This window comes from Aulonocara sp. 'chitande type north' Nkhata Bay, linkage group LG14, assembly GCF_057382095.1.
Source record: "Aulonocara sp. 'chitande type north' Nkhata Bay isolate Kocher_YH1m ecotype deep benthic linkage group LG14, A_spYH_male_GT1.1, whole genome shotgun sequence".
NCBI lineage: Eukaryota > Metazoa > Chordata > Actinopteri > Cichliformes > Cichlidae > Aulonocara > Aulonocara sp. 'chitande type north' Nkhata Bay.
In genome coordinates, this window is record NC_141357.1 from 12,596,601 (window position 1) to 12,611,050 (window position 14,450).

Genomic DNA, 14,450 nt, shown 5'->3' on the forward strand with positions numbered 1-14,450 from the left:
TTCTTTAGTGCTGAAGAGGTTAGTGTGTAATGAACTCACACGGAGCACGGAGAAAAGATCACAGTTTAATATAATTTTGGAAAAGAAAAAAAAGAAAAAGAAAAAAAGAAAACCAAGTAAAACATTTTATTCCGTTTATACAAAACAATGGTATGAAGTCTACCTCACATAACATCAGCAACTAGAATCTGACAGCAAATTAAAAAGATGTACAAAGAAATAAAAACAAAAAACAAAAAGGGGAGAAAAAAAAACAAAAACAAAAGACCACATGCCTACAGGTGCCAATCAGCCCCTTTACATAAGCTCAACACATCCCTGAATCACAGAAGAACAGTAATACTTAGGATGCACCAGCTACAGTAGACAAAAATCACATCTGTCTCATCTACACCCTCCCCTCTCCTACACCCAGTTAGTCCTCCAATCTAAATCCTCCGTCCACGGCAAAGTTAGGGGCTGGAATGGTTTTCTTCTTTGGAGCACTCAGTACGGCCGGTCTCTTCTGTCGTCCCTGCGGTCACCTCTGAGGGGAGAAGACAAAGATGTCTGTTACTCGGGCTGCATTTTAACGAAGACCCACATGTGCTAATGTCATTGAGATAAAAAACCGGAATCAGCCGGCAAATGAAGGTGAGCCATAATGTCAACTTCTCATTCGCACAGGCCTTCACATTTTAAATGAGCAGCAGAGCTTGATTTCAATAAAGCAGAAAGCCATTAATGCAGCATGTCACCTTCAGGGTAGAGCAATAAACAAGTCTGCTATGAAGCCAAACCAAACACAATTCAGAGTGAATATTCAGACACCTGGAACACTTAGGGGCTCCTTGGATTGTGTAATTTCACTCACAGCTTGCTAACACCACAAAATGCAGTTTAATCTCCTTGAAGATCATACTGCCAAAGTACTTCTGTTATAATTTGGACGATTGCCATATACAGAAGTTCTCAGATGATACAGCCATCATTGGATGCGTATCAGACGGGAATGATCAGGAATACAGGGGGGTCATCAGTGACTTTGTTGGCTGGTGTGAGACCAATGTACTCCAAATCAACGCCGACAAGACAAAGGAGATGATCATAGACTTCAGGAGGAAGTCACCTCCTACAACACTGGTGAACATCCAAGGGAAAGACATTGAGATAGTGGACTCTTATAAGTACCTGGGTGTTCACCTCAACAATAAACTGGACTGGACTACAAATACAGACATCCTGTATAAGAAGGGCCAGAGTCGACTCCACCTGCTGAGGAGACTGAGGTCCTTCGGAGTCTGCAGGACTCTGTTAAGGACATTCTATGACACTGTGGTAGCATCTGCCCTTTTCTATGCAGTGGCCTGCTGGGGGAGTGGATGCTTGGACAGGGACAGGAGCAGGATTGACAAACTGGTGGGGAGGTCTAGCTCTGTGCTGGGATGTCCCCTGGAGTCTGGAGGTGGTTGGCAAGTGGAGGATGTTAATAAAGCTGACATCCATCATGAACAACCCACATCACCCACTGCATGAGTATCTGAGTGGGCTGAGCAGCTCCTTTAGTCAGAGACTGAAACACCCTCGCTGCAGGAAGGAGCGCTTTCACAGATCATTCATCCCAACAGCAGTTAGACTCTATAACTCCTCAATCACGATGTCATAAGGCACTGGACACTGTGAACATCCACGGTCACCACTTCATGCATAATGGACCTTCCATGTGTATGGACATATACATACATATATACTTGCACATGTATATTTAGTGTGTACATGTCTATACATACATAACATTGACATACAATAGTTATGTCAAGCTATATAGTTTGTCTTGCATATTTCCAACCATATCCATAATCACATACTGTGTATGCTACCATTGCATATAGTGTATTATAGGGCTGCTCAATTAATCGAATTTTAATCACGATTACGATCTGGGCTTTCAACGATCATTAAAAATGACTGAGCCGATTATTAGCCCCTCCCTCATTTATCCGCGACACCTTAAAGGCCGGTCCGTGAAAATATTGTCGGGCATAAACGGGTCCGTGGCGCAAAAAAGGTTGAGGACTGCTGATTAAGAGGACCCGAGGGAAGCTCGGAAAGCTAAGCAGAAGTTATTTGGAGAGGAGAGTGACTGCTGTTGGTTGAAAAGAGGTAAAAAAAACATCAGTGGTGTTGCACACTATTTTATATTATTTTTTAAAGTCATTGTTAACCCTTTAAATCCGGTCAGAGCAGCACGCTCCGTTTTGTGTAACTATTTTTAAATCCCTGTAGAACCTGAACCGTGTAAGCTAGCGCAATATTTTTTTTTGCATATGAAACCGGAGGAGTTGTACTTACATCTTATGCCATCAGCTTGTCCTCGGTCACGGTTTCCTTCCACATAAAGCTTTGCAAAAATTGCATAAAAAGCACTTGCAGGAACAAAAACATAATATTCCAGAAACACGTTTTGCTGATCCGATCAGCTGTTCGTAACACTTCCCACAGTGAAACAGACGTCAGCGCGAACTATCGCATGTCCGCCATTTCCTGCCCAAAACCGGAAGTGACGTCGTTTTTCCTGCAGTATATAAAAATTGGTGTATCTCCAAAATAAAACTATGAAGACACTCAAAATAAATTTCCTGTGGTGGGAAACTATTTTTTGCAACTTTTTTGTATTTAAAGTTTTGAGGGATAAACCTCTTAAATTTCTCCAAGTAGAAATATATGTAAAAAACAAAACAAAAACGATTTTCAATTTTTTTGTAGTTTATTGCACTTTTTTGCAATTAATGTAGTTACTATGGACTTAATGCATACATATTATTAAAATATGGGCTATAACAGCTGTATAGCAACTTGAAATGCTCCCACAAATGGCACTACAACATGTGAAAAGATAATACAAGCTCTGGCGGACTTGGTTCTATAGTAGGTCTTAAAGGGTTAAATAAATATCGTCAAATAATCGAGATCTCAATTTTAGTGAAAATAATCGTGATTATCATTTTTGCCATAATAGAGCAGCCCTAGTGTATTATCTTACTTTTTTTCATTAATTGTACTTATTTGTATTTCCTTCTGATATCTGTACCTGAGGTGACGCAAAAATTTCCTGGTCTTGGGATCAATAGAGTCTTATCTTACTGGAAAAGACAAACTATAGTCATTTTTGGGCAGAGTACGCCCTCTTCTGGCCATAAAGTAGTGGCTAAAGCAGATGCGGGAAACTCAAGGCCTCAAGGGCTGGTGTCCTGCAGGTTTTAGATATCGTCCTGGGTCAACACACTTGAATCAAATGATTTGTACATTACCAGGCCTCTGGAGAACTTCAAGACATGTTGAGGATGTCATTTAGCCATTTCAATCAGTTGTGTTGGATCAAGGACACATCTAAAACCTGCAGGACACTGGCCCTTGAGGCCTGGAGTTCCCCCACCCCTGGTCTAAAGTCTCTTTTCCACTAACACCTACTCTAAGTCCATCCATCCATTTTTTTTTTTTTTTTTTTTTTTTTTTTTAAGCGTTTTCCATTAGGTACTGGTACTTGAGCACCCCTCAGCCAGCAAAAATGTGACAGACTGCACGACACTGATTGGGCAAGGAGTGAAATCACTGCTTGAGCCATTTCACAAGAAACCACCACTTTTTAAACCAAGCAACAAAGTAGATGGACCACCCTGCTGTAATGACACTACTGCAACAGCCAAGAGTCTTCAACTGACCTTCCTCCCATTTTGTAGCCGCCACCTCCAAATCCTCCGCGGTCACCCCCGCGGAAACTTCCACGCCCTCTAAAGCCACCGCCTCTGTCGCCTCCATATCCGCCTCTGCCTCCACGATCTGCAAATGCATCATGACATGACAACACAAATGGGTCCGTGACAGGTTAGAGCACAAACTAGCCTAACAATTTAAGTCTTTAACACATGCAACTACTCTGAAGTGGTGCTGTTATTTCCTATGTTAAACTTTGCGTTTTCATTACAATAAAAATGAGTTTCTTGCATTTATAAAATGACAAAACTGAAATCACCCAAAAGCCTTTAATCCATTACTAAATGTATTAACATAAAAATTGAGCAATAAGGATTTGGACAAAGGATGGGAAGAGAGAGAGAGAGAAAAAAAAAAAAAAGGAATTTGGCAAGTTTAGCCATACTTAGAAACATGTTCCTGCTACCAGGTTTCTTTTCGCTAAAGCTACAGGGACCATTTTCCAATCCTGTAAACATTTCAGGTAAAAGAACATCTCTAAAGCACTCACCTCCACCTCCAAATCCTCCATCTCCTGGTTTGGGTGCACCACACTTGTTACACTCCTGCCGCCGGGCAAAATTCATGTTGCCGCAAGAGCTGAGGAAAGGAAATCCAGGCATTTAGAAATGCAACTGAGCCAAATGGACATGTTCTGTTGAATTTTTATTAATAAACATTAAGAAATGAAATAAAAAAAAGTTTAAAATCCTCACCTGTTGGGACAAGGCCAGTCTCCTCCTTTAATGTCAAAGTTGGGTCCACCACCACCACGACCTCTGAAACCTGCCAACCAAGATGCATCATCAGTACAGGTAACGTAATTTACCAACTGTATATCATTTGAACCCAGATGACGGCCTGAGCAACACCCACCTCCTCGCCCCCCTCTGCCGCCGCCGCCACCACCACCACCACCACCACCCCTCTGTGTGAACTCAGCTCTGCGGGTGGCGAATGATACTTTGATGGGTTTGCCGTTGAAATCCTTTCCTGAAATTAAACAAGCAACAGGTCAGTGAAAACAGTGCTGAAACATGTCAGGAAATAAAAATACATATCAGGGCTCTTACCATCAAACCAATCAATAGCAGCTTTGGCTGATGGAGGGTCATCAAAGGACACTGTAGCTTCACCCTTTGGTCGCCCAGTGGCTTTGTCAGAGTAGATGTTTATCATTGGTTGGCCAGTCTTCTTATTCACCTAAAAGTACAGAACATTTCGAGATGATCAGCATTTTTTGCATTTACTGTTTTAAATGCCTGAGTCTGCTGCAATGAATACCTACACGAGTACACGCCCATGCTACTAGCATCGTGTGTGTTTGTGCTGGTGGAAAACTGAAACCTAATTACACTAAAGTAAATGAAGTAGAGGTAGTAGATGATGCCTATATGAATCAAAGACAGATAAATAGTATTAGCCCTCTGGTCCTCTGTAATGCTTACATCATTTTAGTCCATTATTAGGCCAGGCAACATGATTGCATCGTAATGCACTACCCCTACTGTCAGTTTTGTGGCTATAAATTAGACATAACTGAAATTAAAATGATAGAGGTTGCTTCAGGTGCATAAAGAAAGGACTGATCTGGTATAATAAAAATCCAGTCAAATGAAAAGAAATCAGTCTCAGATTCGCTCAGTACCTTAATGATGCCAATCTGCTTGAAGAAGTCTCCAACTTCCTGAACTGTGACATCTTCTCCAAGTCCCTGTACAAAAATGGTGTTGTTGTCAGAGTTGTCCTGCTCTCCAGCTGTGGATGAGATCAGACGACAGAAAGTGTCAACAAACCTCATCTAAAAACAGATCAAATTTAAGTGTTTAAAGATTACAGAACATGTTTAGGCTCCGTCTTACAGAACAGTACATGACATGACCAGGTTGGCTGTTTTTTTTAAGTTCCGACTAACAAATTTACATTAGCTTGTGTTAATCAACTAGAAACAGAACCAACTCAGCAGAAAATACTAAAAATAAGGAGTCCAAGAGGTCACCTTTGTGTTGCCTCTGGCTGTACAATGAGTTGTGTTCTCTCGCTAGTTAGGCAACATAAACCAATGCAGATGTATTAGCCGAAAACAACCAACCAACCTGGTGAAGTCTCCCAGACTGTACACAAGATGGCGCCAAACTCATTTTAAAAACTTAAACACTCGTTTCTTACATCCGGCTCCACAGGCAGTGTAAAATTTATGTAACTTATTCAGTGCAGGGCTTTTAGCCCATACATGTTTAATGTCCACTTTAAGTCTCACCTGGTTCATCCCTTGAGCCGTAGTCTCGAGATCCTGGAAAACAGAAAAGAGGATGGAAGGAGAATGTGTGAAAAAGGATTTTTTAACTCCGTGGTGAGCTTTCACATAATTAAGTATTAACTTTGTCCCTAGCATTGCATAATGATACCAAAGAAAATTAACCAAATACCATGTTAACAGCTTTCTGGTGGGTGTTTTCATACCATTGCGTCACATACCAACACCTTTCAACAGGAACAGAACTGTTCTGTTTTTTTTTTTCCTCCCCTCACTTTTCTTTTTTGAACTTACACCAGAAATGAAAACCACCATAAAGTCTCCAGTTTTAGAAAGTTTTCCTTCTTCATCCTGGGAACACCTCTCATTTACAATCAGCTCTTGTCTCCATGCAACCATTATTTTACATCTCAAGCTCCATGTTCTTTACCATTATGACAAATAGCAATAGGTGGAGTACCCTTGGGATCTGGACATGGAAATGGTGGCATTCACTGAAGTTCCTCTCTCTCTCTTTTTTTAAACCCTCTTTTCTTTTTCCTAACTCAAACTCTTTCCTCCCCCACCGACACAGTTCTGATGCTCGTCACTTACCACCGTAATTTTTGTAGCCACCACGGTCACCACCTCTGCAGAGGAAAAATTGGAGATATGATGGCTTTTCCTTTGTCCCAACTGAGAGCTCAAAGCTCCCCTACATCCCCACCAGTATGCACTCCTGCCAGGGTGTGCGACTACGGTGGAAATGTCTCACACGATGAATGCGTTAGTCTTTGACATTAGAGATCAATAAGCAGACGACTAGGCAGCGCTGACTGAACAATCAGGTAGTTATTACATGTCACTGGGGCACCGTTTACAGATAATTTGGTACTTTTCACATGGCCAGATTAGATACCATTAGCTGAAAAAAAAAGAAAAGAAAAGAAAAAAAAACAGCTTTTTTTTGTTTTTTAAACAAAATGAGCCAAATTGATGTTAAGGGGTGCAGCAAACCAATGAGCAATCTTCCACTGAGTGCATTTATGTGATCCTTTTACTGAGGTCCATGTTTTAGTTCAATCACCTGTAGTATAAAATGTAGATCCATGTTAACACAACATACATGTTCGCCATTGTCAAATATACAACACTTGAATGAAACCTGTTGAATGTGAAGCAGCTGAAAATGTGGCTCCAGGTCTAAGTGCATCACCTCAGGGGAGTTTCCACTGCTCACAGTACATTGTGTGGTCATTATAAGACATGAAAGTACCAAAAACTGGAGTTTGTGAACTTACTGGCATCTTAAAAACGTGTGGCTACTGGAAATTTAACTGAGACCGAGATCTTAACATAACAGGAGGTTTAAAGGATGAAAAAGAAATGTGGCACTTTCGGACTGTACAGGCTCCAAAAATAAAGATTATATTTACCTCCTCTCAATAGAGGCACAGTTTAAATGTTAAAAAGTCAAATCCATTTTTAGTAACAAATTAGTCCAAAGTAAAAAAGAAAAAGAAGAATGGTATGGCACCATTTAGGTTAATATTCCACTGGATGAAAGTCTCTGAAAACACCAAGAGGTCCTTTTCAACCTTTGTTGCCAAATGGACAAAACTTGTGTCAGTCTGGGTATGTTAGTTGCACAACCAGCTCTTATCTGGGCAGCTGTATTCAATCTCCATTTCTTTTTACCTTAAGATCCCATTGATAGTGAGTGGATCTCCAATGAGTCGAGCAACTACGCTCCAATTAACCACCACTTGAGTACAAATCACACAATCTTAACAGTGGATTTTGTCACCAGCGTGTCTCTTATGAGATTAAACACACGCACACACACACACACACAAAAGATTTAAAAATACAAAAATCAAGGCTCAGAGCACCTGGAGCATATGTTTGGGAAATTTTTTACCTGTGGCAACATTTGATCGTTCAGGTTTTAAAAGAAGAAAAATTACCAGTGTTTGCGGATCTGGAGCACAAAGCAGATGAGTGGTGAAAAAAATCCATCTATGTGGATGGTTTGTAGTTGATGAGTGGTGATGATGTGCTTATAAACAAGTCATTTCTCATATTTCAGTTAAAAAGGGTACCTTAGGGGCAGTGGCACTGTGCAACTTACCCCATACCAGGAGGTCCGCCTCTTCCGCCACGATCATATCCACCACTGCGGTCATAGCCACTGCCGCCACGGCCTCTGCCTCTGTAGCCTCCTCCTTCTGAACGGTCTCCATAGTCACGCCCAAACCTCCCACCCTGACCACCACCTTCACCACCTGGTGGAAGTCAGAAAAGAAATTCTTAGCACAGGCCAATTTCAAATACAGACTTATTGAGATTTTATGATCCAGTTAGCATACCTTCATTCCATCGTCCATATCCACCACCTCCTCCTTGCCCTTGGCCTCCGTATCCACCGCTGCCACCACTCTGGCCACTGTATCCGCTACTACCACCACCACTGCCCTGTCCCTGTCCATAACTGTCTCCACCTTGCCCCTGACCACTGTAGGAGCCTTGCTGTCCATAAGACCCAGATCCTTGCTGCCCATAGGAGGGCTTGTCACCATATCTGAATGGGAGATTATCAACCAAGTGCAGAATTAGCTGGATGTTTCCCCCCTTAAATCTTGCATTAGTTACATACATACAAATCGTTGCTGGATTTTTTCCCATTTCCACACACAAAACACACCCCATCCCTAATACAGAGATATTATGAACTTACCCAGAGGACTCTTGTCCATAGTTATTATAGCTCGTTTGCTGAGACTGGCCATAATTTTCTGTGGAGATGAAGAGATGAACCAAGTTTAAAAACAACCCCAAGGTTCACATTAGCATTTCACAATTTATAAAACAATTAACCTGTACCAAATGAGATTGTACTAAAGTGGACAGTATCCTGACCTCTGCTGTGCCCGGGATACTTTCCACCAAAAGACAATAAAAACCAGTACCAAACTTGTGTGTGGACACAGGCGTATGCCAGATCTTAAAGGACACATAACTTAAACACCAACTAAACTAGATGTGAAAAGACATTTTAGTAACTGATATTTTAAAAAAAAAAGTAATATAATAATAATAATGATAAAAAAAAGACACTTTTTAGGTGGCCTCTGTTTAACAAAAGGTGTTTAAATTTCATTTACATACTGTACCTTGCTGTCCAAAGCCACTATAATTCTGTCCTCCATAGGAGCTGCCACTATTTCCTTGTCCATAACCCTGCCAATCAAATGCATAAGTTAAGCAGGTTTTACTTTAAAATAAATGAACTTGTACTATTACATCAAGTAGCCAGAATAGAGGTCTTACCTGCCCGCCTTGCTGACCTCCACTATATGAACCATAGCTGCAGACACATGGTTAAAATGACATTTAGCTTCCGGGTTTAAAATGTGTTCAAAAAGCTAAAACGTTGTTCAGTTACACGCTTTGAACATGGGTATGTACTTTAAAGTTTGTCTGCACATTACCTTTGCGGGCCACCGTAGCCTGAGTCTGAAACAAAAATAACACAGTGGTGTAAATGTGTTTGCTAAAAAGTGAAGTAAATGTCTAGCTGACCAAGCAGCTGGCCTCAAAGGCAAAAATAGGTTACTTTAAGCAGGCCAGCAACACGCCAACAGGCCCTTAGTCAGGCCGAGCCGGGAAAATGGCGGTCACTTTAGCGTTGGCTTAGACTAAATGTTGAAAACGAAACAAATGATCTGCTCAAAATACCCCTTGTTCTTCGCACAGCCTGATGTAATGAAAATACACACACGTACGATTACAGTTAACTATAACACAGGATATAAGATAACGTTACAAGAGCAAAATACTTCTGGATCCGCAAGAGAAACAACAGCCTTCGCCATAACAAAGACGCTTTGAATTTTCTTTGCTAACAGCCACCCCGACAAAGCCCACTGTAGCCACAGTTCGTGTTTTGAAGTACAGCTAAAAATAAGATGCCGTGAAGCACTTTCCCATAATGAAAAGATGAATAATTATAAACAAATAAAATTATTTGCATGCATTAATGAGGGGGGGAAAAGAGCCTGCGTTCCATGGAATAGACGGAGCCCTGGTTCTGGCCTCGCGGTTCGCAAGCTAACGTTAGCTCCAAAGCTATTTGACCTACTTTCTCATCGGAAATAAAATGCGTTCTCACTTACCAGTGGCCATTGTGTGTACTCTTTATATATATGTAGTTTAAAAGCTGATGAATTCTGGTTCTCGTCGTGGCTGATTAAAACCTCTGCTTGAAAGTGCGCAACAAACAGCGCAGAGCCGAACACGCCGCTGCGAATCTGTGCTAAATGCAGCAGCTTTTGCATGCGGGGCGGGGCGCTCCGGAGCCCGCCTTCAAAGCGCGCTCACGCCCCCTGCTGGTCCTGGGCGTTAATGACGAAATAGCGCAGAAAGTTGCGCATCTTCTCTGTGATATCTGATTAGGCTTGTGTGAGTCCAGCTCACAAAAATGCACATTTTAGGGATTAATTGATAATTGTATTAATGTGTATGCAGTGATGTGCAAAGGACTTGAGCCAGCCTTCACTCATTTATATTTTTGGGAAATGGGAAATAGTTGCAGGGATTTATTGAAACATGTGTAAACATACCTGGAAATACAGTATATAAGACAAAAACTGTGTTTGTACAATTCTAAAGAGCCTGAAAGTTAGTCTTTGGTATGACCACCTTTATTCTTCAGCACAGTCTGAAGCTTTCTTGTAATTTCTCTATGTAGCCTTCAGGTAATAGCTCTCCAAACTCTTCTATCCAGGTATATGTCTGTGAAGGTTCTCAGTCATCCAGGTTATCGTAGTCAAAGGAGCTTGCAAAGAAAAGTGTCTGGACTTCTTTAAGTTACTTGAAGACGTTTCACCTCTCATCCGAGAAGCTTCTTTAGTTCTAAGGTCAAATGGTGGGGAGTCCCAGATTTGGAGTTTGGAATGGTGGGGAATCTGGGACTCCCCACCATTTGACCTTAGAACTAAAGAAGCTTCTCGGATGAGAGGTGAAACGTCTTCAAGTAACTTAAAGAAGTCCAGACACTTTTCTTTGCAAGCTCCTTTGACTATCCAGGTATATATTGACTACTTTGGCAGTGTGTTTGGGATTACTATCAAGCTGAAAAAAATAAGCTTTTGTCAATTAGATGGTTTCCACATGGTAGATAAAAATCTAACATTAACTTTCATGCATTCACAGTTTGGATGAATTGCTTTATAAGATCTGCTGCCAGTGATTTTCAGTCCAGTTATTGTGTGTTCAGGTATTCATAACTGAGCCCTTTCTCCCCTTTTCTTTTGAGACCATTTCTTTCTTTTTTTAAAGACCCAACTTTCAAATTAATGGACTTATCTATGTGGATGATCAGTATGTATATACATCACTGACTGATCTCCTTCGCAGGTCAGTGTAGAGTAGCAAAAAGAAAGAACATTTCTTCGAATAATGCAGTGTCCTCTAAACTATAGAAGCATTTTTTATCAAAGAACACTTCAGCCATTGTGATTTAGAAAATTAAGTCTTCCTCTGGTATAGGGCTGTTCATATAACGATATATATCGGATGACGATATAAAAACGTCTATGTTTCATTTTACACTATCATTTGTTTTGTTATCGTTTGTCGCAAAATAAACTGTTTACGGCAATGTTTTTTCATCGTTTTGATGGTCACTGTAGTGGCTATATTAATTTCGTAAAGTTCTCTCTTTCTCTTATATTTTATATAACCACAGACGGACAAGCGCCTGTTTTTATGCGTTGTGGTTAGCAACAACGACGGTAAAACCATCCGCTTGTTTATGTTCTACATAAACCTTTCACAATAAAGCTCAAGATCCTGTTAAGACTTTTCAAAATAAACTGAATCACGTGAAAGAGCAAATTATTTATGGATGAGAAGTAAAAAAAAAAAAAGAGCCGCCAGGTGCTAAAAAATAAACCTTAGACTCAAACGTTAGAACAGGCTTTTCCCAGCACGCTGTGTAATAAATACTCACACAGAAAACGGCGGCCGTTACAACTTATGTCTAAAAATGTATAGTTTCATGCATCGGTTAAAACCATTGACTGTGTTTTCTACAGTCAATGGTTTTGGGGTCTTCACACCCCTTTTCTCTGTTCGCCATCTTGTGCAGAAGGGCTGAGAGGAGAAGCTGGGTATGGGTATGTACTGGCTCACTCCCGGTGGCCCCTGTGGCTCAATCAGGCCCCTTCCGGGATGTGGAGATATTTATTATTTACTATAACTTGTGCTTATGTTGGTTTTCGCTGTGTTTTCGCTACTGTGTTTTTCTCTTTTCGCTTGTTTTTATTTTCCCAGCAGGTGATCAAACAGATTTTTAGTGTCTTCTCTCTCTGTGTCTCTCTTCCCCTATTTTTTGCTTTCCATCCCCTTCTGTTGAGCCTCTTCCCAACTTCTCTTTTCTTCATCTTTCTCTTTCCCATCCCCTAGTCCTGTCCGTTCTGATTGTAATAATTTCAAAGTAAAGAAAAGTCTGTGAAGGTTTTCAGTCATCCAGGTCATCGTAGTCAAAGGAGCTTGCAAAGAAAAGCGTCTGGACTTCTTTAAGTTGCTTGAAGACGTTTCACCTCTCATCCGAGAAGCTTCTTCAGTTCTAAGGTCAAATGGTGGAGAGTCCCAGATATAAACCTAGTGGGAGAGACCCCCACAGAGGGACAAAAGGACCCCCTGATGATCCTCTAATCACCTGAGCCAAGGTGTGAAATTGGGTGTGGGACCCAATCAGCCAGAGTTTCGGGTGTGTTCATTGTGAAACCTGGCCCCACCTTATCATGCGAATTCTTGAGGTCAGATGGCCCAGGATGTGAGTGGGCGTTAAGGCGTCTGGGAAGGGATCTCAAAACTGGATTATAGATGGCAGAGAGTTGGTGTCGTAAACCCCCGCCTCTGTTCAAAGATGGTCGCTCACAGTGGACATAGATGGCTTCTTTCACTCCTCTTTCAAACCATCTGTCCTCTCTGTCCAAAATGTGAACATTGGCATCCTCGAAAGAGTGTCCTTTATCCTTAAGATGCAGATGGACTGCTGAGTCTTGTCCTGTGGAGGTGGCTCTTCTGTGTTGTGCCATGCGCTTGTGAAGTGGCTGTTTGGTCTCTCCAATGTAGAGGTCTGGGCATTCCTCACTGCACTGTACAGCATACACCACGTTGTTAAGTTTGTTTTGGCGTTTTGTCTTTCGGGTGAACCAGTTTCTGTCTGAGCGTGTTGCTGGGTCTGAAATACACTGGGATGTCGTGCTTGGAGAAAACTCTCCTGAGTTTTTCTGATACACCGGCTACATAGGGGATGACAATGTTGTTGCGTCTGTCCTTCTTATCCTCCTTCGCTGGTGTCTGGTCTTCTTTTCTGTGCCTCTTTGCTGACTTTAAAAACGCCCAATTAGGATAGCCGCACGTTTTGAGTGCTTCCTTTACATGTGTGTGTTCCTTCTTTTTTCCTTCAGGTTGAGAGGGAACATGTTCTGCCCGGTGGTGTAGGGTCCTAATTACTCCAAGTTTGTGTTCCAGAGGGTGATGGGAGTCAAAAAGGAGGTACTGGTCCGTGTGTGTGGGCTTCCGGTAAATTCCCTGGTGAACTTGATGTTTTTATCCACAGCGTTAATGTGCGCAGTGAAGGATTCCACTTCTTGTGTCTTGATTTTGACCCAGGTGTCGTCCACATATCTGTACCAGTGGCTGGGTACTCTTCCTTTGAAAGAGCCAAGAGCCTTCCTTTCCACTTCCTCCATGTAAAGGTTGGCTACAATAGGTGACACGGGGGAGCCCATGGCACAGCCATGTCTTTGTCTGTAAAAGCCTTCGTTGTACTTGAAATATGTAGTGGTGAGGCAGAGGTCTAACAGTGTGCAGATCTGATCGGGTGTGAAGTTGGTCCTGTCCTCCAAAGAGCTGTCTTCTTGTAATCGTTTTCTGACCGTCTCCACGGCCTCCGTGGTGGGTAAAGTAAAGAAAAGAAAGAAATAATAAAGAGCAAATACATTTGGAAACATAAATCTGTTGGACTGGTAAACTAATATACTATACGGTATGAAAAATGACAAACATGAGAATTCTGTGTGTTTTCCTTCTTATCTGCAGACTAACAGTCCACAGGTTTGGTGCTCAGACTGATTTGTTTTCTGGAGATGGAGGAGAGAGAGCACAGAGGACAGCAAGGTGGAGGAGTGAAGGAGAAGGTGGTGCAGCTCAGTGTCCAATCAGGAGTGAGCAGTTCTTTCACTGCCTTCATTGCGTTCAACAAAGACAACGGCGAGGCGATCCAAGGACCTCTTGTCCAGAGAAATATTCCATCAAGTTTTTGTTTTGAGTTTTTGTTGTTTTTTGTTTTTTAAAGCAAACACTAAAACTGTCACCCACACCTCTGAAGATAAAGATTACTAATCATAAATAAAGGGAATATTATGACGATGAGGACACTATCAGAGGTAGTTGCAGAATTATTTAA

General features: G+C 41.6%; 1 protein-coding gene across 2 annotated transcripts; it reads right to left on the reverse strand.

Annotated features, from left to right (window-relative positions):
• Positions 1-52: 52 nt before the first annotated feature.
• Positions 53-10,320, reverse strand: taf15 (TAF15 RNA polymerase II, TATA box binding protein (TBP)-associated factor). 2 transcript variants are annotated; one of them, XM_086261003.1, is made up of 16 exons: positions 10,144-10,284; positions 9,460-9,484; positions 9,299-9,335; positions 9,142-9,208; positions 8,706-8,763; positions 8,338-8,549; positions 8,100-8,253; positions 6,584-6,618; positions 5,993-6,025; positions 5,381-5,490; positions 4,806-4,935; positions 4,609-4,725; positions 4,449-4,518; positions 4,244-4,332; positions 3,702-3,819; positions 53-526 (listed from the first exon to the last, which is right to left on the reverse strand). In XM_086261003.1, the coding sequence occupies exons 1-16, from the start codon at positions 10,151-10,153 to the stop codon at positions 487-489; spliced, it is 1,305 nt and encodes a 434-aa protein (XP_086117129.1). In that variant the 5' UTR covers positions 10,154-10,284; the 3' UTR covers positions 53-486. The 2 variants fall into 2 exon arrangements, with proteins under 2 accessions (XP_086117129.1, XP_086117128.1); XM_086261002.1 differs by lacking the exon at positions 6,584-6,618 and having other exon boundaries at positions 10,144-10,320.
• Positions 10,321-14,450: the final 4,130 nt, after the last annotated feature.